Raw genomic sequence first — 24,840 nt, forward strand, 5'->3', positions numbered from 1 at the left:
TTTACTGGAATATAAATTTTAAAGTTGTTTGATTGGTTACTTAAACCAGGTATGGAGTTGATGAAGTCATTCCGTGGAGATGTTGCCCAGTACGAGGCTGACCGACAGGAACTAGCCAACGCTGAGAAGCTGTTTGACCTGCCGATCACTATGTACCCAGACCTGCTGGAAGTCCAGAAACAGATGAAGGGTTTGGAGATGGTCTATTCACTCTACGAGGAACAAACGGTTGGTTTCCCAGGGACTTTTTGTCATTTTTAAAGGATCTTGTAACCATAATTTCCTATTGAAAAAATAGAATGATTGGGAATTATGACATGGACCTAATGATATTACGATTGGTATAAAGTTCCCTACCAAGTTAACATTCTGTCCGTCTCTTTCTCCGTCCATAGTTTTGCTAACTTTTGTCCCAAAATTGTCAGGGGTTTATCTCCTATGCTCTTTCACATGGATTTACCAAATTCGTTATGCAAGTATATCTTTAACTCATTCACCCCTGAAGGCACTTTTGAACTCTTCCAATTCAAATCTTTTAATAGTTCATTATGAAATTTCAGAGATGGATGAGTTAATAAATAAATTGTTGCACACCAAACATTAGGTTACTGTGACCTGTATTTTGATATCTGAACAAAGTTAGCCCTCCTTATAAACACATCTATTTATAGTAATTGTCCTGATATGAGAGTAAACACAAACAATATCATTCCCAAAGTTTAATGTTGTCTGTTAACCCGTTTACCCCTCAAGTCACATTTGAACCTTACCAAATCAAGACTGAGCAAGTTTAGTTTTAAACATTTGGGGTGATAAAGTGAACTAATGAAGGACTGCAGTTTGCCCTGCTATACTTCGCCTTATTTCATTGTACTTAAGATGAAAGCTGTTTGGATGTTAAGACACAATTACATTGAAATTTACCTTAGATTGTCTATAGATACTTTGTTGTGTATTTACCTTAGATTGTCTATAGATATTTTGTTGTGTATTTACCTTAGATTGTCTATAGATACTTTGTTGTGTATTTACCTTAGATTGTCTATAGATATTTTGTTGTGAAATTTACCTAAGATTGTCTATAGATATTTTGTTGTGTATTTACCTTTAATTGTCTATAGATATTTTGTTGTGAAATTTACCTTAGATTGTCTATAGATATTTTGTTGTGTATTTACCTTAGATTGTCTATAGATATTTTGTTGTGTGTTGTAGGCTGCAAGAGAGGGATGGTCCGAGACTCTGTGGTCAAACCTCAACGTCCAGGTGCTACAGGACGGAATCGAGGGCTTCCTCAAACAACTCCGGAAGATGCCACGGGACGTTAAGTCTCTACAAGCCGCTCGTGCCCTCGAATCAAAGATGAAGGAATTCCGGGATTCTCTCCCCCTGTTTGTAGATCTCAAGCATGAAGCACTCCGAGAACGGTAAGATTATTGTCATGTTTATAATGAAACAAAATTCTTCTTAATTTTTTCTTCCTCCCAATGAACAAAATCAATGTCACTATAATATAAATGAATGAAAATATGAACAAATTTTCCTAGAAGTTATATTTTTCCAAAAAAGAATAAAATGTATTGTGTTTATGAATGATAACACTTTGTTTCAATAAATTGTTTAATTTCTGCTTAATTATTGAATAATTGGATATGTTTCAACTTAAAGATCAAGTGTTGATGTGAAAAAGAATAAATGTACTATATATAGTTACGATAAGAGAAATGAAAAGTGTGGTTAGATAGTAATTTTAACATAACATATCCCTCCATTCTCCAGCCATTGGAAGGAGTTGATGAACAAGACTGGTCAGAAGTTTGACATCAACCCAGAAACTTTTACTTTGGCTAATGTATTCGCTATGGAGCTGCAGCGCTTCCAGGAAACCATTATAGAGATCGTAACAGCAGCCAGCAAGGAAATGGGCATAGAAAAGGTCAGTAAATTGCCAATAAATCTTGTTGATATACTGGGCACCACTATGGGAACCAAACTTTTCAGTCGGACATGTAAATTGTTAAAGATATAGCCAAAATAAAGCTCACTAAACATTATAAGGAAAATAAAGCTCACTCAACATTACAAGACTTCAGAATTGTGCAGGGTTTGGTATATTCATCCGTACTCGTACGACCCTGGCAGTTGCGGGGACATAACACCTCCGAACAGACTTCATTTCTGAATCCATTGAATGATTGATCAAGAGTTTTTTATTAGAATTTATTGAATATCATATCTAAACAATTATTTGTTTGTTCTCCGCTTTGTAGGGTGTTAAAGAAGTTGAAGAGATGTGGAGTAATATGAAGTTCACCATTGTCCCATACATGAAAGGGACTTCAAACCGAGGCTTCATCTTGGGGGCCATTGACGACGTCCTCCAAAACCTTGACGACAGTGCCATGAATCTGCAGAGTATGGCTGCCTCACGTTTCATTGGTCCATTTGCTAACTCTGTCCAGAACTGGGAGAAAAGTTTGTCTCTGGTTTCTGAAGTTTTAGATGTAAGTTGAAAACAGTAAAGAAAAGTTCTTTCACCAGTCGTACAAAAAATACAGTTCCTCTCTCGTACTTATCACCCTTTTCTAGCTCACCTGGTCCCAGTTCTAGAAGATATTACTCTATTATAAAAGTTCCACATTGATTATTGCTGGGAAAAAATTACAGGTGAAAAAGGATAAGATAACTCAATTATGTCTAATTTCTGATTTTACTTGGTTAACTTGATTCTAAGGCAGTCTGTGTTATCTCTATAGTGATCCTTACTGAAATAGAACTTCTTGAATACATTTTTATGCACACAATTAACTAGTTTGAGCAGGTTTTCTTATACAATACAACTAGTAGTTTTGTAATGAAAGCTGACTTCAGCCATGGAATCACAATGAAGAATTGTATGCAATGTTTTTATAATTAATGGTTGTTCTGTGTGTTGTAGGTGTGGATGGTGGTCCAGAGGAAGTGGATGTATCTAGAGGGGATCTTCATTGGCGGAGACATCCGCTCACAGCTGCCGGAGGAGGCGAAGAAGTTCGACCAGATTGATAAGACATTCAAAAAGGTAAATTCACATCAGAAAAGTGGCTGGACGGGTGGTTTGACCAGTAGTTAGTGCATCCGACTTTCACTAAGGTGCTCAGGGTTGGATTCCCCCGAGTGGTTAGAAAAGGCATGGGGTAACCTGCCCGACCATGTGGTTTTCTCTGGGTACTCTGGTTTCCTCCCATATTTCACTCTGTGAGCACTTCAATCTGGGCCAACAAAAGTGATCGATATATGTAGGATCTTAAATGAGTTTTCATTTCATATGAGATTTTATGAAACGAGTCTTAGGAGTAATTTAAACTTTGAGACGAGTTTTTATAAAAGCTCATATGAAATGAAAACAAATTTAAGATACTTTTTATCACATAACTTAGAAAACTTACATTTTGAATTTTGACAGGTTTTAAAGCCAAAATGTAGAGGACTTAATCAAACGGAGACAGCCATTTTGTTGCGCCATTCACAATTTATGACTTCACGTCATTGTCCATATAATGACGTCACAATCGATTTCTGACTGGCACAGCCAATGAAACGCTCCAGGGTATATTACACTTGTGACATATGTAAAAATATTACACGAGCGAATTCACTGGATAAAAGGCCGATTATGTGATAAAAGTTTATAGCTTGCTTCATATATGATTGTCAAATAAATAAATTTGAGTAACATCTAGTCCCTTGTTACTCTGATTGTGGAAATATTCTTTTAGCTTATTTGGTAGACGACTGGGCATAATCGATATACCCATGTTTGACTCCCAACAGATGCACTGCTATGCTGGGTACAATAATTTCTGGACAGTCTCTTATGTATCAATCTAATTCTTTCTGATAGTTACTGAAATTATTTAAGTTGAAAATGTTCAAGGGGCTGAACCACAGGTATACTAGGAGAGGCAAAATACAACGGACAAAAAATGGATTATAGCTAAAGTTGTGGAAAGTCTCTTATGTAACTGAGCTATCTTAGTCACCAACAATTCCGGTTCTGTTATCATGAGTTGATCCTCATGTCATTTGGCTTTTAAAGTAAGTTATTGATGACAATAATCCGTTATTGTATTATTTTATATTCCCCAAATCATATAAAGTATTTTTTCAATGGACGATATTTGTTGTGGACAGATAATGACGGACACTCACAAGACGCCGACCATTAAGATCGCCTGCCACGCTCCTAACCGTCTCCAGGACCTGGAGAGCCTCAGCATGGGCCTGGAAAAGTGCCAGAAGTCGCTGAACGACTACCTCGACTCCAAACGTAATGCCTTCCCACGTTTCTTCTTCATCTCAGACGATGAATTGCTGAGCATTCTGGGTAGCAGTGATCCAAGTTGTGTACAGGAACACATCATCAAGGTAGGTAGTAATGATGTAGACAGTACTGTATAGCTGAAAAGTTTCGCCCAGTCAAACCTTCGCCCTTTGCTGGTAAAAATCCATATTTGCCCTGTATGAATTTTGCCCTTCACATTTAATTACTATGTATATTATTTTATGTTTATTAACCCTTTTACCCCTATGTAACTTTAGTAGAATCTACCATGCATTGATATGGATGAGTCCATTATTGTCTACAGTGGTGAAAGGGTGTTAAAGTTTGCTGTAATGATTAATTTGCCCGCGCTACGGAGGGTAAAAAAGGCAAAAAATTAAACTATGGCAAACATTTTCTGATATACAGTATGTCGTCAAGGTATTCTAGTAAGCCTGTGATGACATGCCACGGTAGTGAAACACCTAGTCCCCAGGTATTCTGATTGTGGAAATTTTCTTTTAGCTCATTTGGTAGAGGACCAGACTTAAAATTGATATAGTTTGGGTTTGACTTTGAACAGAAGCACTTGGAAAACGTGACCACAGTAACGCTGGTGACCACGTAGGGACCTGGGTACTTGGTACAATAATATCTTTAAGCTTGCTCTCACAAGCATGGTTATACATATTCCAGAAAACTTGACGATAAGGTCGGGAATTGTCGGAGTGATAAATTTTCTAGTCACATGACTGTCCCTTTATTTCAAAAGAATGACATTCCCGGTCCACTTAGTGTAAAGGGTAAAGTTGAACTGTAGCCTAGACACTTGTCAAGCTAATAAAACCAAGTAAAGTTCAACAAATTCTTCGATAAATAATTGTCTGTATAATCTTCTTATGAGCTATGTATTTTGTGACTTCATAATCATTTAATATCATATTCTTTGAGGGTACAAGTATTATTTTGGTAAAAACTTCTTTGGGCAGTACACAGGGCTTTAGCTTGGGGTCTAAATTCTATACCTGTCTACACCTGTAACCTGTCTAGATGTGGTCCCTGTCTAATCCGAACTTCTATCCGTAGCAGCTTTGATGTGTGGTCCTCAGAATTTCCTGTCTTATTTTACTGTAAACCAGTACTGTGTCCAATTCAGACCCTGTCTACTCTGGAAACTGGAATTCTGGTAAGATTCCCTCAGATAGCTTATAAATCAATTGCATTTATCATTGGTTATTCTATAGATGTACGACAATATTGCCTCTCTGAGATTCCAAGAGGGCGGTAGCAACGAGACACTTGCCACAGCAATGAACTCTGCGGAAAATGAAGTGATGGAATTCCGCACAAGCGTTCCAGCCGAAGGTCGTGTAGAAGACTGGATGACAGCCGTTCTAGAAGAAATGAGATCCACCAATCGTCTTATCACAAAGGAAGCTGTCTTCTTCTACGGAGAAGATGAAAATAACAGGTACGTCTCATTCCTTGTGGAAGGGAAAAATTCTGTTTTCACTTCAAAGGGTGTTACTTTGCATCAAATCAAGTACAAATGAAATTTGATAATCAATATCTAATTAAGCATTGTGTGATTGTGATATCTTCTGTTTTAGAAGTCATTGACCATATCATATATATGTATTCTTCCTTATTACGACTGGACTTGATCACTTTAACTTTTTGTAGTTTTTACGTTGCTACAGTTTCCTTCTTCTTGTTTTCACCAAAGTGATTTTTGGTAATTTAACAACCATTGAAGGATAAGCTGCATACTTTCATTCTTGTCAATTCTTAATTGTTCCTGTCTGTTAACTGACACTGTTTATGATGACACGAAAATGCTTGGCTGAATTTTTACAAAAAAACACCAAATAACTTGTGCTTTTAGAGTGGACTGGATGTTGGGATACCAAGGTATGATATGTCTGGCCGGTAACCAGGTCTGGTGGACGTGGGAGGTCGAAGACACATTCAACAAGGTCAAGAAAGGTCAGAAGACTGCCATGAAGGACTACGCCAAACAGCAACACAAACAAATCAACGAGGTGGTGGTACAGATTCGCTCACCTCTGTCGAAAAATGATCGTGCCAAGTTCAACTCTGTACTTATCATTGATGTGCATGCTCGTGACATCATCGACGGCTTTGTCCGGGACAGGTATGTATTGTCGTATGATTGTATTGTGAACAATTAACTAGACTGAACTGAACAGTGTATTTTTTGAAACTATGAGGTCAGTGTTTTTAACTTCGTACTCTTATGAAATAAATTCAATTAGAAAATAATAAATGAAGCTTTTAATTTCAATTTCCAGTATTATGGATGCCAAGGAGTTTGAGTGGGAGAGCCAGCTGAGATTTTATTGGGAGAAGGAGCCAGATGAGCTGGTGGTCCGACAGTGTACAGGAGATTTCGGCTATGGTTACGAGTACATGGGTCTCAATGGTAGACTGGTCATCACCCCACTGACTGACAGAATCTACCTCACACTCACTCAGGTAAACACCCAACAAGGGTGGCAAAACGTTTTAAATCTTGGAAACGACATTCGTTTTTGTGTCGCCTACGACGGATGTCGGAAAGACACATAGGCGCTGCTTTTCTGACGGCGTCTTCAACAATGTTAAGGTTTTGCGTTTAGCTCTGTTTCTGACAAAGCTACACCAACAAAACCTCGATCATAGATGTAGCAGTGGTAGTGGAGCCTACTGCACTAAAAACTTTTCATTGATTTCTGATTTTTTTTGGTAAAAACCTCAAATTTCTGGACTTAAAAAAAAATCAACCTTAAGGTTTTGCGTTTAGCTCTTGCATATTAGGCTCTTTCTGACAAAGTATAAGAGCTACACCAACCAAACCAACCAAACCTCAATCATACATGTATCATGGGTAGTAGAGCCTACTACACTAAAAGCATTTCATTGATTTCTGCACTTTTTCGGATAAAAACCTGAAATTTCTGGACGTAAAAAAAAATCAATGTTATGATTTTGCATTTAGGTCCGTTTCCTGTATCAGTAATAACTTGAAACTTCTCTTAAATATATCCTAAGTACTATGTCAAATGCTTATTATATTGACAAAGCGGGACAGGCGACACATAATTACGGGTAATTCTTGTTCATCATTCAAATTTCTTGAAAATCTATTACATTTTTATATTTTTTTTTGTTTCTTAAAAACTTTTAGATGACAAAGATATCTCGCACTACTCGTAATTATAATTCTGCCAGAACAAAAATGGCAATTTCTGATATATTTTGTTTTGTTTTGCAAACTTTGCTATCGTATTCACCAGATATATACCATTCCTATCAGATTTAATTTTAGAATCCCATACATTCTTAGCTGAATGAGGAACACAGTAATCAAAGTTTTGTGTTATGTTTTGTGAAATATAGTTTTAATTTTGCTTTTTTTTATCAAAATGCACAACATAATAGTCATTAAACGATAATGTTCATTCCACAGGCGTTGTCCATGAACCTAGGTGGTGCTCCAGCTGGCCCAGCTGGTACTGGTAAAACCGAGACAGTCAAGGATCTTGCCAAGGCCCTGGGTCTACTGTGTGTTGTAACCAACTGTGGAGAAGGCATGGACTTTAAGGTAACCCACCCCACCTTAGTTTTTAATCATTAAGATAACCCACCCCACATTAGTTGTTAAACATTTAGGTAACCCACCCCAAAGTAGGTGTTAAAGATTAAGGTAACACATCCCACATCAGTCGTTAAAGATTAATGTAACCCATCCCACATTAGTTGTTAAACATTAAGGTAACCCACCCCACATTAATCTTTGTGGTTGTAGGCGATGTCTGAAGCGGTTGTAGTGAGCTGATGCTGCGTAATCGGTTTATATAACCAGCTGATCAATGCGCGTGACCTTTTCCCCTCCTGAACCCCAACCCCCTCCACTGTTTACAAACATTGCATAGGGACTATTTATATACTGAACACATAACATCAAATGAATCAATCAATAACATCATGTATAAAATTTATTAAAATTGTATTTTAATTGTTTATTGTTTCTGTTGTAGGCTGTGGGTAAAATCTTCTCAGGTCTGTGTCAGTGTGGAGCTTGGGGTTGTTTTGACGAGTTCAACAGAATTGACGTGTCAGTACTGTCCGTCATTTCTACCCAGCTGAAGACAATCCAGAACGGACTCATCCTGAAACTCAAAAAGTTTCACGTAAGTCTGCTCTTTGATCCCTACTCCAAAAAATGTGTATTTATTAATTCTTTTGTTCAGTTTTTAATTGTCTTAGATAGTTGCAATTGAATTCTGTTTAATCTTTACCTGATGAATTCTTTATTTATTGGTCAATATGCCTATTAAAAAAAATTAAAATTTAATATTTGCTGAAAGAATAATTTTCAAAATCATATCATTTGAATAACGTTAACTTTGATTTTGAAACCATGATTTCAAATTTGCAAAATGAGTCATATTAAAAAGTTTCCTTAGGAATCAACAAAAATGAATGATGTTGCCCAATCATGTAAAACCAATGCACTTAATCAAAGATAGACCAGTTGAACAATTGCTTCAATGTCTGAGTGACCTCTGACCTACTTTTGTAGTTTGAAGGTCAAGAAATTAACCTTGACCTTCGGGTGGGAATGTTCATCACCATGAACCCAGGTTATGCTGGTCGTACCGAGCTGCCGGAGTCTGTGAAGGCTTTGTTCCGTCCCGTGGTCGTAATCGTGCCTGATCTTCAGCAGATCTGCGAGATCATGTTGTTTTCTGAGGGATTCTTACACGCCAAGGTCCTCGCCAAAAAGATGACAGTGCTGTACAAACTGGCGAAGGAACAATTGTCAAAGCAGTACCACTACGATTTTGGTCTGCGTGCCCTCAAATCTGTCCTTGTCATGGCTGGTGAGCTGAAGAGAAGCTCAGCAGAACTCCCAGAGGTAAGTAATACAGTATGGGTGGGTCAACATGTCTAGAGTATTGACAGTGTTTGATTCATATCTCAGTATTTGAAAGAGGAGGAGAGGACCAAATGGTGTTAAATGTTTAAACAGGTTAAAAAAGATTGTCTACATGGTAAAATGAATAACTACTCATGTTAAACAAAATGTTACAAATGTTTTGAGACTTGATTAAGGGACTTCATAGATTTTGGCGGGCCAGTTATATTTACCAATTGGTATTTCACTATACAGTCAAACTTCCATAAATCGAACTTCAAAGATTCGAATTTCTCGATGTGTCAAACTTATGACACATTTTAAGTCCATATTTTTTTCCTAAATAACACTACTTACATTTTATTAATTAATCAAACTTTTATTAGTTAAATTTGTCTCTGTTTCAAAGTATAATCAAGGTCGGTTGGTTATGAAAACATTGAAAATTACAACTTATATATTGATGTGAAAAAAGTACCTTACATTAACACGGAAATTTAATTGACAAACAAAGAAATATTCAATTGGATAAAATCACCAGGCAAACTACAGCATCTAAAAACTCAATATTATAGATTTTAATTTCAATTTCTGAACCTGTACGTGTTGTCAATGATATGTTCATTGTTCAATATTCTTTAGTGGAATTCGCTAGGTATATGTCTGTACAGTTAGCCAGTAAGGTGTTTCTGTATCTCCAGGATGTGGTGCTAATGAGAGCGCTGAGAGACATGAACCTGCCCAAGTTCGTGTTTGAGGACGTCCCACTGTTCCTGGGTCTCATTGGAGATCTGTTCCCCGGTCTTGACTGCCCCCGTGTTCGTTACCCCAACTTTAACGACGCAGTTGAAGCAGTACTCGCTGATAATGGTTACGTCATGCTTCCTATACAGGTGAGTTAGTCACAAAAGTTGTAAATTAGGTCAATTTACAAATAAACTCTGCAATACACGGATAACCAGGTTTATTTGCGGCTCAGTTTTTGTATCACGCTAGTCAATAGCATCATAGCAAATATGCTTGGTAATTGGAAGAAAGACTTACTTTGCTTTAAAAGGTCAATAATTTCTCCCACATTTTCAGAGATGCATTTCTGTTAGAGAAAAGATAAACCTGTCTTTTTTTACAAAGGGAAAGACAGCTCATAAGCGCTATTATTGTGAAATTGTTGCCATTATATGTCATCACTTTAGGCAGGGTTACCAGGGTAGGTAATCAATTTTGCCACATATTTCATGCACCCTTCATGATGGCAATCCGCAATTACAACTGATGTTACAGAAGGAAAGTGGAAGAAAAATAATTTATCACTTCTGTGTGATGCAGTTAGAAAAATCTCATCCTCAGGCTAAGATATTTGAAGTAAAGCACTCGGCAAAGCGTTGATGCTAAAAATTCAAAAATCCTACGTTTGGTTTGAGATTCTGTCTACTTCACACGTGGGTGATAGATTCTGTTAATTATTCACAAAGTGTGTAGGAAATTCTCTTCAATCTATTTATTCAAAACTTGAAAAATAAATTATGGAAACTATATGACAAGTCCATTAAATAAGCAGTCATGAGGGATAACTAGAGTGAGTTTTACCCGACAGGTCGACAAAGTGGTACAGCTGTACGAGACCATGATGACCCGACACACAACCATGATTGTCGGTCCTACAGGGGGAGGTAAATCTGTCGTCATCAACACGTTGTCACAGTCGCAGACAAAGTAAGTGTGATCTATTTCGTTAATAAACTTGTAGAAATAAAAAAAAAAAATGTTTCTATTACACTTCCAAAGTGTTTATCAATATTATTTCATGCATAAAGATTTTGATATATGTTGTAGGAACTACCCATCGCTTCGCATTCTATTTTTCTATTATATTTAATCAAACGAAAAAAGGGGGAATTCAGGGTTATCATTTGAAACTTCAATATACCAGTTACCTCTCTCCCTAAAACCTGTCATGTATTTTCTTAAGATAGCATTTTCAGAAAAAAAATAACCACTAATGAAATGATTAAAACTAAAATTCATAGAAAAGTATATATAATATGAATATTTCAAGCGTTCAAATTTTTTTAAATTTTCAAAAATAAAAGAATGATATTAATAACAAGTGCTAATTGTAACTGGGACCATTACAGAAGTCCACCAAACTGCCCCAATAGTCGCAAAGATGCAAAACAGGTGTCGGGGTAGAGTTGACAGTGCCATAATATACTTACATACCAAGCTTAAGCAATATTGGAGATAAAGAGGGACCAGTGGCATCACCTTGGCGTACACCTTTAAATGTGTTAATAAATCAGAGGCCGTGGTGGCCATCTTGGATGCAGAGCTGTTAAAAAAGGGTGTCTTGCACATCTAGGCGCACGCCCCAATACTCATGTGTAGTTTTATTGGAATCCAACGTACAGTGACTGAGTAAATGTGCGGACAAAATTTTATGACGAAAAATCAAGAAGAAGAGGAAGAATAATGATAAAAAACGGAGTAAAAACAAGAAGTCCCCAAACATGAATTTGTTTCGGGGTCTTAATTAATTAAAAACATTCTGATTAGTTCATAAATGATAAAATTTGCTATATATTGAAGGATTATTTATCAGAGTTTCTATTTCTAAGATAAAGAAGAGTTTTAGCCTCGATCAAAGAATTAAAGTTTAAAAGGGTCTTCAAGTTATAAGAGTTAAGGATAGCGAAGTTGGACTGTATATTGAAGAATACCTTCATGTTTGAAAAGGAATCAAATCCTATTGACAGCCCGATGAGAAATCTGTCTTCAGAAAATGGGGCGAAGCATATTTTCAATTTTGTATAATAATTTTTCACAATTTATGGCAACATGCAGCTAAATTTCTTTCCCTGAATTAGTTAAAAAAAAAATCCATTATTAAAATAGTTATTTTAAAAAATTGCACATCACCAAAAGACCCAAGATGTATGTTCCGTGAGTCACTGAGATACGAGAAATATATGTTCATTTTCTCAGGATATTTAGTTTACCAATAGTTCAAAAGTATTAAGAATAATAAGTAGGACACAGAACAAGAGATGTAAATAATGTAAACAGTATGTATCTATTACCAGTCTTCGGAAAATTCAAATGCTCCTGAAAGTTGTTTCAAGCCAATCACAAATACTAAGGTGAAAAAATATATAACTGGTATGTGTGTTTACAGGTGATTTACCATTAGATAAAACAAGATATATATATATATATATTCTGTGTGTTTCTATAGACTGGGAACGACTACCAAGCTGTTTGTCATCAATCCCAAGGATCGTAGTGTGATAGAGCTCTACGGTATCCTCGACCCCGTCACTCGTGACTGGACTGATGGTCTCCTCTCAAATATCTTCCGAGATATCAACAGACCCACGGACAAGAAAGAGCGCAAGTATATTGTGTTTGATGGCGATGTTGACGCCCTCTGGGTGGAAAATATGAACTCTGTCATGGACGACAATCGTTTGTTGACTCTGGCCAACGGTGAAAGGATTCGTCTACAGAAACATTGTGCCATGTTATTTGAGGTAAGGATTCGTCTAGATTCAGGCAATATATCAAAGCACTGTAATCAAATATATTGTTTTTCGTTGTCAACAGTTACTTATGAATGGATAGATAACTGTAATATGTATATAACTCGGCCATGATTGAGCTCATTCATCTACACTTGCAAAGGAATAACATATAGCACTTCTGCTAGCTTTCAAATTTTCTTACGGAATTCTCACTTATGTGAATCATAAACAGGGAATGTGTCGCATCACAAACAAGTTCATATCCTAAAGATCGAAATCATGGCATGGAGTCAAAGGTCATATAATTGTGAATTGGACTGAGTGCTTTCTGATTTTCTGAGGAAACTTTGTAAACATGCCTGTTATAATTAGATGGAAGGTTGCATAACACATTCAAGTCCATATGTCGGTGAAAGAGGTTCATATTAGTATTATTCATCCCAATATGATAGATGGTGTTGATAGCTATATAATCTTTTTTTTTAAATCAATGTCGCTTTATTTATTGCAGGTGTCTGACTTACAATACGCCTCCCCTGCCACTGTGTCCAGGTGTGGAATGGTGTACGTCGACCCAAAGAACCTCGGCTTTGACCCCTTCTGGACCAAATGGATGAACACTCGGCCGAGCAAGACAGAGAGAGACGAGATGAAGCGACTATATGATAAATATGTTCCTTCACTCATAGACATGGTGATTGAGGGTGTCATGGACGGCAAACTGGGAGATAAGATGAAGACAATTATACCTCTGACTAACCTCAACCTGGTAAGGGCTCGTTAATGATTTCTCTTAGGACAAATAAACCACTGCCAGATTACCCATAGACTTGTTAAGATGATAGGTATTTCACACTCAAGGGACAGTGCCAGGTGTTTATAGGGTCGGGTGCAGGGACCCATTCCCAAATGAAAAATGACCCTGTATTTTCCCAATTTCCGTCTTTATTTTCCCAATTGGATTAAAAAGCATGTTTTACAAGTTTCCAGTTGTTATATGTGCAACATTCAAAGTGTTTACCATCCAAAGAGGAGCATTCAAGATACAGAAATAATGATAATTTGAAATTGAATAAACAAAAACACTGAAAATTGATGTGTTTATGTATTGATATATATATTTCTGTAAGAAACAGCTAGGGAAAAACTTTTGGCTAATCACACTAGTACTGCAGGTTTATTTTTTTCCAAATTTCCCAATTTTTGCCAAATGTCGATGATATTTTCCCAATTCCTTCTTAGGGGCCCTTTCCTAATATAGCTGGCAAAAACCCTGCATTCACGTTCTTGCACAGATTGAATGAAAAAAGTGTCCCATGAAGCTTCCGTTCGCTTGTTTTCATTTGGCGTGTAACAGACTACCCTTTCTATATAACGGTAATTAGATACCCAATTCCTTCTGTTCTAGGTGACTCAGCTAAGTAACATGCTAGACGCCCTTTTGGTGAAGGAGAACCTGGAGTCTGACGAGTTAGAGGCGTACTTCCTCCAGGCACTGTATTGGTCTATAGGCGCAGCTCTTCTGGAAGATGGTCGCATTAAGTTTGACGCCCAAGTCAAGAATCTGGCTTCCCTCACACAGGTTGTGGACGAGGGTAAAACACAGGCAGGCTTAGGTATGTCATTGGTTGCTGAAATATTTCTGACAATTACATATGGCCGATAAAGTTCCTGTATATTGTTTTTTGGGTGTGGCAATCTGTTAAAAGATAACGTGCTGAAATATAGATAATGCTTGAAACTGTGAGTGATATACAGTCTTCAAAAATGAAGGAGCGAAACAAAATGTTCAAAATGTTTTGTTGATAAGTAAAAATTTAACTTGAATAAAAACAGATCAAACTTTATTCTTTATTTTTAAGCTTTTGCAAATAAGAAATGTATATAGTGAAGCTTATGTTTGATGTTACAGGTGAAATCCCTACCACTCAGCCAACCCTGTATGAGTATTTCTATGACGCGGAGGAAAAGAAATGGGAAGCTTGGACCAAAAAAGTCCCAACTTACATCCATGCCCCAGAGAAGAAATACAATGAGATCCTGGTCCCTACTGTTGACACTGTGCGCACTACTTGGCTGCTGGAGCTCATGGTCGGTATTAAACATCCCGTTGTCTTGATCGGCGAGACCGGTACGTCTAAGTCAGCTACTACTGCCAACTTCCTCAGAACCATGGACTCAGAAACACATGTAAGCTTGTCTTTTGGGAGAAATTTTAAACATTATAATTACGTATTCTAAGATATACTAAAAACATTTTATTTTGATGCATGATGGCGTCTCTTCAGAATTTCTTTCTACCAAATCTATAGTTAATATTCAAAACCTCGTTATACTGCCACCATTTATTCAGAACAAAATGGCATTATAAAGGGGTTTGGCGATAAATTGAGGGTCATGTATCAAGGAATTCTTCAGAAAACAAGAAAAAGGGACATTGAAATATGTTCGCAGTAAATGATGTGGCAATTAATGAAACGAGGGGCATTATAATGAGGTTTACTGTATTTGAATAAATAAGATTTGACAATTTCATCTAACTTAGCCTTTTAAATATTCCAGTTGTTGCTGAACATGAACTTCTCCAGTCGTACAACATCCTTTGATGTGCAGCGTAACTTGGAGGCAAACGTAGAAAAGAGGACCAAGGACACCTATGGACCCCCACCAGGCAAGAGGCTGCTCATCTTCATTGACGACATGAACATGCCTCAGGTAAGGAAAGTCCTAAGATCTTCTGATACCTTTAGCATTAGCTCATTCGCCCCTACATATCTGAACTGGACTTGCCCAGTCTTTGATTTGGTAAGGTTTAAATGTGACTTTAGGGGTGAAAGAATAACCTATATTTAGAGACCTTCAGGAATGAGCACAAAACCTATTCTTAAGCATGAAAACGGTTTCATGAATACGGCCCAGGAATTCTATAAAGAGGTCTCTTATTGCAGTGGTCTCTTCATACAGGATCAGATTAAGCTAAAATAACTGCAATAGGAAGTTAGTAAAGTTGTCATTTAATACAAATGGCCTCATAATCCGACAGAATTCCTTGAATGGGGTTGACCAATATACAATTTTTGCTGCATCATTTCAGTAGTTAAAGCCATATGCCGATAGAAACTGCATGCTAGCCTCCATGTTGAACCAATTTTACTTATAATCGGGTCATATCAGGAAATACTGTAAAGAAATTACTATCTTAGTGACTTTTCTGCACACATACACAGTACAATGTATATTAAAGGGCTTTGACTCTATCACAGATACGTGATTGTGACCTCTGACCTCTGACCTTGTTTATAGGTGGACACATATGGCACTCAGCAACCTGTTGCGCTGTTGAAACTTCTACTAGAGAAAGGAGGCGCCTATGACCGGGGCAAGGATCTCAACTGGAAGAACATGAAGGACATTGGCTATATTGCAGCTATGGGTATCGCTGGTGGCGGTCGTAATGAGACAGACCCAAGATTTGTCTCCCTTTTCTGTGTGTTCAACATGACATTCCCCTCAGACGAGTCTCTGTACTTGATCTACAACTCCATCCTTGTTGGTCACTGCCAGCCTTTCGCTAAGGAGATTCAGGACTGTGTGTCCACTATCACCAAGATGACCATGAGTCTTTACAGGTAAACAAATCTGTACAGGTAAACAAAAATGATTAGGACAGGTAAACAAAAATGATAAGGTAAACAAATCTTACCACTTGAATAAATCTAACAAAACTTTACAGGTATTGAAAACAACTGTTTACAGGTAAAAAAAATAACAAGTAAAGAAATCATTATAGGTAAAAAGATCTTCACAGATAAACAAATCTGTACAGGTAAAAAAAAAATGTTAGGTAAACCCAATCTATCTAAACTTATATCTTCACATCGCTCCCGTTTACTGATATGTCGTGTTGAAGATCTTCAACGTGACATATCAGTAAACGGGAGCGATGTGAAGATATAATTTTAATTAGATTGAGGTAAACCAATCTCATCAGTTGAAGAAATCTTACCAAATTTTCTGGAAGAGTGAAATTAACAGTAACACTCGTTGAATATGGAATTTTCAGGTGAAAAGCGAAGGTTTAACTGGACAAAAAAATCCCAATACACAGTACCTCCAGGAAACTGCATTCTTAAATATATATATAAGTTATATTTGCAATAATATTGACAACTTTGAGATTTGATATTTAAACTATTATTCAGATAATAGCGTTTTGTTTTCAGCACGGTGGTAAAGGACCTCCCCCCAACTCCATCTAAGTTCCATTACATCTTTAACCTGCGTGACTTGTCACGTATTTATCAGGGTTTGTGTCTCACCACACCCGACCGCTTCAGCAAACCAGACAAGTTTGTGCGTGTCTGGAGGAATGAATGCATGAGAGTAATTTCTGACCGACTCATCAGCGACACCGACAAAGCCAATGTCATGGTAAGTGTGACGTTACTCTTGGTCCGAACCCCGCGCACATTTTATTAAGTCATAAATGCTCATTTTGTTTAAGTCGCAGCTGAAGTAAGAATCTCCTGTAGCAGATATTGCTGGTCATATTTCTGATTTTTGCTGAGGTGTTTTAATGCACATAGATAACAGAAACTTGGATTCCTATCTAAGTCGCTCATCTAACAAGAAATCCTGTTTGGTTCCCTGGTGGGTGGCAGAAAGGTCACCAATCTTCCAAGAAATACGATGCTATCACTTCCTTTCAGCTAAGGATCAAATTCAAGTAAATGATAATGGTCTATTGTCATTATACTAAATATATTTTGGATTTAAACTACAGAAATGAAGGTAAGATTTGCTAGAAATTAAAGTATAAATTAACTCATTCACATTTGAACTCTTCCAATTTAAAGGTTGGAAGAGTTCATTATAAAATTTCAGGGTTGAATGAGTTAAAATATATAAAAAAACAAGAATTGTACAGGATGTGTTTGTTATTACAGAAATCATTACAGACACTTGTAGAAGATAACTACAAGAGCTATGTGGACATGGTAATGAAGGACCCCATCCTGTTTGGAGATTATCGTACAGCTTTGGAGGACAGTGAGCCGCGACTTTACGAGGACATACAGGACTACGATGCCTCACAGGCACTCTTTAAGGAGGTCAGGGTCATGCTTCTTTTATTGTCTTTAAGGAGGTCAGGGTCATGCTTCTATTATTGTCTTTAAGGAGTCTGGAGTCATGTAAAAATGTCCAATCAGATTTTTATTTTTTTTACTAGATTTATCTATTAAAAATATCAAAGGGTTGTATCTATAAGAGATATACAAATAATTTTTCTTTGTACTTATAAATCTATCCCAAGACATCTGCTGTTTGAAACAATTTCACAGCCCAGATTATTGGTCAGTTATAAATTCTATTTCATAACCTAATGATTACATACATCAAGGGGCTGTAGAACATCAATTCTTATCTCCCATTTCTGGTAGCTTGAAATATAGTTTCATTGTTAACTTGGTTTAGTTTATTACTTCAAATTAAGGTAGCATTGCTGTTTTCATTCCAGATTTTGGAGGAATACAATGAAAGTAACACTGCAATGAGACTTGTACTGTTTGAGGATGCACTGGAGCATCTGACGCGTGTGCACCGTGTAATTCGTATGGACAATGGCCACGCCTTACTTGTGGGTGTTGGAGGCAGTGGCAAACAGAGTCTGTGTAAACTTGCTTCCTACACAGCTGGTTGTGAGGTATTCGAAATTACGCTCAGCCGAGGCTACAGCGAGCAGTCGTTCCGAGAGGACTTGAAAATTCTATACAACAAACTCGGAATTGAGAACAAAAAGATGGTGTTCCTGTTCACAGATCAACACGTGGTAGAGGAGGGCTTCCTGGAGCTCATTAACAACATGCTCACCTCAGGCATGGTACCGGCCCTCTACCAAGACGATGAGAAAGAGGCTATCATTGGACAGGTACGTTGTGCTGTGAATTTTCTTGCAGTAGATGCGATGATCTTCTCAGATAGGAACCAGTTGTGTGAATGTTCATTGGCTTAATGACATGTCAAAGATGAATCATTCACATTTCCTGATTGTTGAAATGGAAAACAAAACAGGTGCATTCTGGGATTTTATGTGATCACCATCAAATGTTGATATATCCGTTGTACAGCCTTATATAAACATGTGCCACTTTTGTTTCTTACCTTCCAAACAGTTGGAGCAGAGTTGTTTTTGTTCTATCATGTTATGGGGTTAACTAGAAAAATATTTCATTTGCAGCAGTAGGATTAAATTTGAATTTGAATGCTTGAATTTTGAATTTGTTTTGATTTCAAATGCAAATGTATTTTTTTTTTATCATTTAAAATATCCAGTCACATTTCATTAAAGAAATAACCCTTACTTTTCTTTTTTTTAACCTTTGACCCAAAGGTACGTAATGAGGCCATAGCTGCAGGTTGCCCTCATGCTCGTGAGATGGTGTGGCAGTTTTTTGTCAACAAGTGTGCCAGCAACCTCCATATTGTCCTTGCCATGTCTCCTGTTGGTGACGCCCTTAGAACTCGCTGTAGGAACTTCCCAGGTATGAGGTCATGATGGTGATTTCCAATTTAAGCTCATTAGCATATTCCTATTGAGACAATTTAATGGTAAACAGTAAAATGGGTGTTTCTTCTCAGTATATTTGCAGGAAGGATTTTTCAGATGCGTCCACATATGTAAAATCTGTTTAACAAGTAGGATTGGTTCAGTATTGAATAATGGTTTATCCACAGTAAAATACTGGGAGTCGCAAATTTTAATTTATAACTTAATAATCACATACATTTTGTTACGTTACTTGTTATAAATTTATCAATAACGCAGTTATATGATACTTCATTAAATCAAATGCCTTTACAATATTTATGGAGAAAAAATTATTGCATAATTACTTTCATATATGCGATGCTTTGGTGGATAGTGGAGGGGCATGGTGTCGCCTGCTTGTTTCAGGCCTATACACAGGTCTGACGTTGCTACTGTTCCTCCCCTTGTTCCTACTACTGGGTCCATATTCATGATACCATTCTCATGCTAAACTAAAATTTTGTGCTCAAGCCCAATTTCTTGTTCCGATGATTTAAGATTAATTAATTAAGAGATCACAATTTGTCAACCTTTTTGGAAGAATTTGGGAGAGATGTCAAGCCGCATTCTATTTTAAATGTTCACACTTGACTATCTGACTATGTCACATGCTTTAAGCATTGAGCATGAGAACGGTTTCATGAATATGGGCCCTGGTGTTCCTTCTTGGGTATCTCAATCTTGTTATCATGTTATAAATGTGTATGATAAGTGAATATCAGTGAAAATTTTAGAATTAACAACTGTTCCAAGAAAATGAATGAAGAAAATATACATGGAGATTTTGTGTTATTACCCCACAGGTTTGGTGAACTGTGCCAACATTGATTGGTTCTTCCCCTGGCCAGAGCAGGCCCTGTTGGCAGTCGCAAGTGTCTTCATAGCACCAGATGTAAGNCCCGATCGGACGTGAAAAGGTATGGGGTCACCTGCCCGACCACATGAGTTTTCTCCAGGTAAGCCGGTTTCCTCCCACACTAAGACTCCCCGCTAACATCCAGGCCAACAAGAGTAATTAGTATAATGTGTAAAAACTTGCTTCATAATTGTTGTAAAATAAATGAAGTTTATATATACCAGGAAATTTTCACTATAGTTTAATATTTGTCTTTTCGCCCTCCATGATGAGAGCAAATTTATCATTACAGCGAACATTTGATAACAGCGGAAGATACGACATCAAGATTTTAAAATAAAATAAATTGTGTCTTTGAACACTTTTCTTAAGTGACTTAACATTATAGATAATATATTTGTTGTAGAATAAGCTGATCCCGGATGAGAACAGGGAGAATGTGGTAAGCCACATTGTGCTTGTCCACCAGAGTGTTGGCGAGTACAGCAAAAAGTTCCAGCAGCGCCTCCGTCGTAACAACTATGTGACACCCAAAAACTACCTGGATTTCATCAACACATACCTTCGTCTGTTGGACGAAAAGGACAATTTCATTCTGTCTCAGGTAAAGATAAAAATGTTCATAATTATATAGACATATAAGGCAATATCCAACATCAGAGTACCGATATGTTTTTAGTACCCTATTATTATTACGGATTACTTTTCTCAAACATTCTAAATGTTTAAATTTGTCTTCCGTTCCCATTTTACAGTCACGTGGTCATAGACAAGGCAATGAATATCACATTGCTCATGATCAATGGTTATTTAAGATTGATTTTTTTTGCACATATAATTCCTCTGTCTGCTTCAATTTTCTGTTTGCTTTTGGCGGTAGAAGGTTTTAATAGTTATCATAAAGCCACTCATCTCTGTCATTGTGTTTTGTATTTGTTATCTTAAGATTAAATATAAAGAAAATGGCTATAATCACAACATACTCAAGCATCACCAATAAGTGGGTTTTAAAGTTTAGTCGGCTAAATAAACTTTAAAACTCACTTATTGGTGACACTTTGGTATCCGTACTCAAAGTGAAGCGCCCCACTGATCAACCCACAAACCTACACCTGACGTTGGCTCTCTTACCATACTTAGATTAAATATTATAATTTGATACACATAAAATAAATTCCAGGTTTCTCCATCTTTTTATTTTTGAAAGGATTTTTTTTCTAATTTTATAAACTAAGCAAATTGTCTCCATTTTCACCATACAGTGCGAGCGCCTCAGTGGGGGTCTAATGAAGATTGCTGAGGCTAGCGAACAGCTAGCCATTTTAAACGATCGACTGGCTGTTCAGAAAGTGGCCGTCACAGAGAAAACCCAGTCTTGTGAGATCATGTTGGCAGAAATCTCCAAGAATTCAACCATGGCCACAGAAAAGAAACAGTTAGCTGAGGCCAAGGGAAAGGAAATTGCAGAACAAAGTGTTGTCATCGCCAAGGAGAAGGTAACAGAGTTTAGGATGATTGGTCAACCTTTACACTTATGTATGTTTGATTGTCATTTCTTTATAGTGCTCTAGAATTCATACTTTGTTTTTTGTAATTAAGTGTTGAATTTATATAAAGTACAATAAAAAAAAAATAGAATCAAAAGAAGGTATTACTAAAAAGAAAATTACCACAGACTGCCAAAATACAGATTTTAAATGAAAAGGGTGGTTAAAAATAAATCAGCTTTTCGGAGTGTTAACTTCTAGATTGCTAAAATACATTCCTCCCACAAAAGAGAGAGGGGTGCTAATTACGGTGAATATGGTATATTTTATAGACTAAAGCTGTTGAAAGTTGCATAGCAACCATGCTTTTTGTATGGAATCCATCCGGTGGATTACCAAAATTTAGATCGCTAAATTTTTTCTAACATCTATTTCATGATGAAAATGACAGTAAATTACCATAATAAGCTCACCCAAATCTATTGTAGTTCAGTAGAAATGTAAACAAGCACTGTTTTATTGCCCTGTTATAAGCCCATTAGTGAGAAATTATGTGTTGACCCCTTGGGCTTATTGCAGGATATAGCAGTTGTCAAAATAAAAACCCATCTTCAGTAATATAAAAAAAATGTTGGTGTTGGGTGTTGTAGAAAGAAGCAGAGGATGCCCTAGCGGAGGCTTTGCCTGCCCTTGAAGCTGCCCGTATAGCTCTAGAGGATCTGGACAAGTCTGACGTTACAGAAATCAGGTCATTCTCAAAGCCTCCCCCAGAGGTACAGCGAGTGTGCGAGTGTATCGTGGTATTGCGGGGAATCAAAGAGGTATCATGGAAGTCAGCCAGGGGCATGATGGCCGAGGGAAACTTCCTCAAGGCTCTCCAAGAGATGGACGTCGACGCCATAACTACCAGGCAAACACAGGCTGTCAAAGGTTAGTGGTGGGCAAAGACAAATCGGTAACATTGCCTTTCACCAAGGCTGCCGGGGTTCGATTTCCTGATCGGACGTAAAAAAAAGTATGGGGTCAACTGACCGACCACGTGGGTTTTCTCTGGGTACTATGCCTATGGTTTCAAACAGTTGCACCAAATACAATTTTACACCAAATAATATGTACTTGAGTCATTAATGTGAAAATTTCAACAACAACAAAAACCAGATTAGTAGTTTGAGGAATGTGTAGTATTAGACAAATACAAGGCTACTTTGACAGTTTATTGATCAATGGAATAGCAGAAAAGCTTGAGCTCTGTCATTGTTGCAGACAGTATAAGAATAGGAGTCTGATAAAGAGGACAACATTAATAACAGAGATTGAAAACTGCTCAACAATAAAAACATATTTAACACCATCTGTATTTAGAATAGGAATTAAATAAAGAAACTGTATTGGTAAAGTACATGTATCATTTAGGCCTATGTCTAACAGACTTTATTTGTTTATGTTAATTTTTCCGAATAACAAAAAGAAAGAAACTGCTACATATTTCTGAAATGAACAAAATTTTGAACCCATGTTATTATAATGCTGATTGATAACAAAATTAACATTAAAAATGTACTCAATTTAAATGAACACCTCCATTAAACATATCTACAACAGGGTAGCAGTAGAGGTACTTAATGAGTTAAACCTCTGATTATCTGACCACTGGTCAACACCTGTGTAACTGGTGCCTCAAGGCTTTTTGATGGCACGCAGAAAGTGTAATAGCTAGGCAGGTGTGACTATACCTGTTACAAATCAACCTATAGGATAAATACTGAAGATTTGAGCGGTTGGGGATAAATAAGATTTTGAGGAATATAGGGTACTCAGGCAATGGCGGTTTGAATAATCTGAGGCTACTTTAAAAAGAATGTGATTATTGGGGCCAAGCAATTCAAACTACTTGAGAAAAGGGAGGATGGATCAATTAATGTGAGTTCCAGAAGGTGGCACTGTACTTGGAAACCTTGTTTTCAGGTCTGATGAGTGACAAGACGATGACTCTGTCTTTGGATACCATGAAGAACATTAGTAAGGCCGGTTCTGGGCTGCTCAAGTTTGTGGAAGCTGTGATGGGATACTGTGTGGTTGCCAGGGAAATCAAACCAAAGAGGGACAAGGTGGGTGTCACATGGCAAACACATCAGCTTGGCTGGGTTCTATATCACATCAACAGAGATTATGACTTGTCCCCACCAGAGGGGACTATAGATTTACACTCTGTCCATGATAAGCCAATACCAATTTATCGGTCCATCTGTGCATCACTTGTTCTTGGGTATATATCTTGTACACTCCGCTCTGTAGCTTGAACTCATAAACCCTTTCACCAATAAAGACCATAATGGGCTCATCCAGATCATTGCTTGGTAGAGTTTACTTAAGTTACGTAGGGGTGAAAGGGTTAAACTTTGTATGCAGATACCTTTTGGAATGGCAGAATGTTCCATACTGAAACAGTATGACCTTGGCAGCCCTGAAATACGAACTTGTATGAAGTAATAATTTAATTTTGGCTAGGCTTTTTCAGGTTAAATCATATAACCTCAAAAAAAACCTGACAACACAAAAAGTGATGAGGTCCCAATGTTTGGCGCGGTATTTGTAATTCTAACTTCTGATTGGTTGAATTTGCTTGTCAATTACCTCGTAATGTTGTGTTTTGTGCAAAATTATTTTCTTTTGTCAGAATTGAATAAATAATTCACTATGAATAAAAAAAATGTGTCTGACTGTTACAATTAAATTATAAGGGATATATCCTGTATAATTATATAACCAGGATTATTTTTGGGGTTATACAGTATATACCGAAAAAACTGTGTTCACTTTTACGGATTTATGCAAAGTACAAACAACTTTTTCGGCATATACCGTATGACCCAAAAATAATCCTGGTTGTTCCTTAGTTCTGATACTTGACCTTTGTATAAACTTTTATGAAAATCTGTTATGATATGTAACCAGCAGAATCAAGACAACAAATTGGGATAAAATGGAAAATAACGGATATCGGTAAAACCAGAGGCCTTCTCCCTACCCCAAACCCCCATTCATCTATCGGCCGGGATCCCCTTTCCCAATATTGCAGAATGATCACAACAATAAATTTGGATAAGATGGGATGTAACAGATATCGGTTAAATCAGAAGCCTCCCCCAATCCCCCCACCCCCCAC

General features: G+C 37.1%; 1 protein-coding gene across 2 annotated transcripts in view; it reads left to right on the forward strand.

Moving 5' to 3' along the window:
* Nucleotides 1-24,840, forward strand: part of LOC110461388 (dynein heavy chain 10, axonemal-like) — a 73,671-nt gene that overhangs the window by 28,808 nt on the left and 20,023 nt on the right. For both annotated transcript variants that reach the window (XM_021514837.1, XM_021514838.1), the window contains 29 exons: nucleotides 50-228; nucleotides 1,216-1,427; nucleotides 1,780-1,936; nucleotides 2,271-2,504; nucleotides 2,939-3,061; nucleotides 4,174-4,407; nucleotides 5,548-5,774; nucleotides 6,189-6,458; nucleotides 6,616-6,799; nucleotides 7,773-7,907; nucleotides 8,344-8,496; nucleotides 8,889-9,224; nucleotides 9,926-10,117; nucleotides 10,819-10,937; nucleotides 12,457-12,751; nucleotides 13,254-13,511; nucleotides 14,151-14,358; nucleotides 14,655-14,932; nucleotides 15,305-15,457; nucleotides 16,046-16,371; nucleotides 16,966-17,173; nucleotides 17,689-17,853; nucleotides 18,261-18,671; nucleotides 19,134-19,284; nucleotides 20,135-20,223; nucleotides 20,594-20,791; nucleotides 21,450-21,683; nucleotides 22,325-22,604; nucleotides 23,640-23,782. In XM_021514837.1, coding sequence (XP_021370512.1) covers nucleotides 50-228; nucleotides 1,216-1,427; nucleotides 1,780-1,936; nucleotides 2,271-2,504; nucleotides 2,939-3,061; nucleotides 4,174-4,407; nucleotides 5,548-5,774; nucleotides 6,189-6,458; nucleotides 6,616-6,799; nucleotides 7,773-7,907; nucleotides 8,344-8,496; nucleotides 8,889-9,224; nucleotides 9,926-10,117; nucleotides 10,819-10,937; nucleotides 12,457-12,751; nucleotides 13,254-13,511; nucleotides 14,151-14,358; nucleotides 14,655-14,932; nucleotides 15,305-15,457; nucleotides 16,046-16,371; nucleotides 16,966-17,173; nucleotides 17,689-17,853; nucleotides 18,261-18,671; nucleotides 19,134-19,284; nucleotides 20,135-20,223; nucleotides 20,594-20,791; nucleotides 21,450-21,683; nucleotides 22,325-22,604; nucleotides 23,640-23,782 — 6,152 coding nt within the window. The remainder of the gene's footprint in view (nucleotides 1-49; nucleotides 229-1,215; nucleotides 1,428-1,779; nucleotides 1,937-2,270; nucleotides 2,505-2,938; nucleotides 3,062-4,173; nucleotides 4,408-5,547; nucleotides 5,775-6,188; nucleotides 6,459-6,615; nucleotides 6,800-7,772; nucleotides 7,908-8,343; nucleotides 8,497-8,888; nucleotides 9,225-9,925; nucleotides 10,118-10,818; nucleotides 10,938-12,456; nucleotides 12,752-13,253; nucleotides 13,512-14,150; nucleotides 14,359-14,654; nucleotides 14,933-15,304; nucleotides 15,458-16,045; nucleotides 16,372-16,965; nucleotides 17,174-17,688; nucleotides 17,854-18,260; nucleotides 18,672-19,133; nucleotides 19,285-20,134; nucleotides 20,224-20,593; nucleotides 20,792-21,449; nucleotides 21,684-22,324; nucleotides 22,605-23,639; nucleotides 23,783-24,840) is intronic.

The sequence above is a fragment of the Mizuhopecten yessoensis genome, unplaced genomic scaffold (genome assembly GCF_002113885.1).
Source record: "Mizuhopecten yessoensis strain PY_sf001 unplaced genomic scaffold, ASM211388v2 scaffold10603, whole genome shotgun sequence".
Lineage (NCBI taxonomy): Eukaryota > Metazoa > Mollusca > Bivalvia > Pectinida > Pectinidae > Mizuhopecten > Mizuhopecten yessoensis.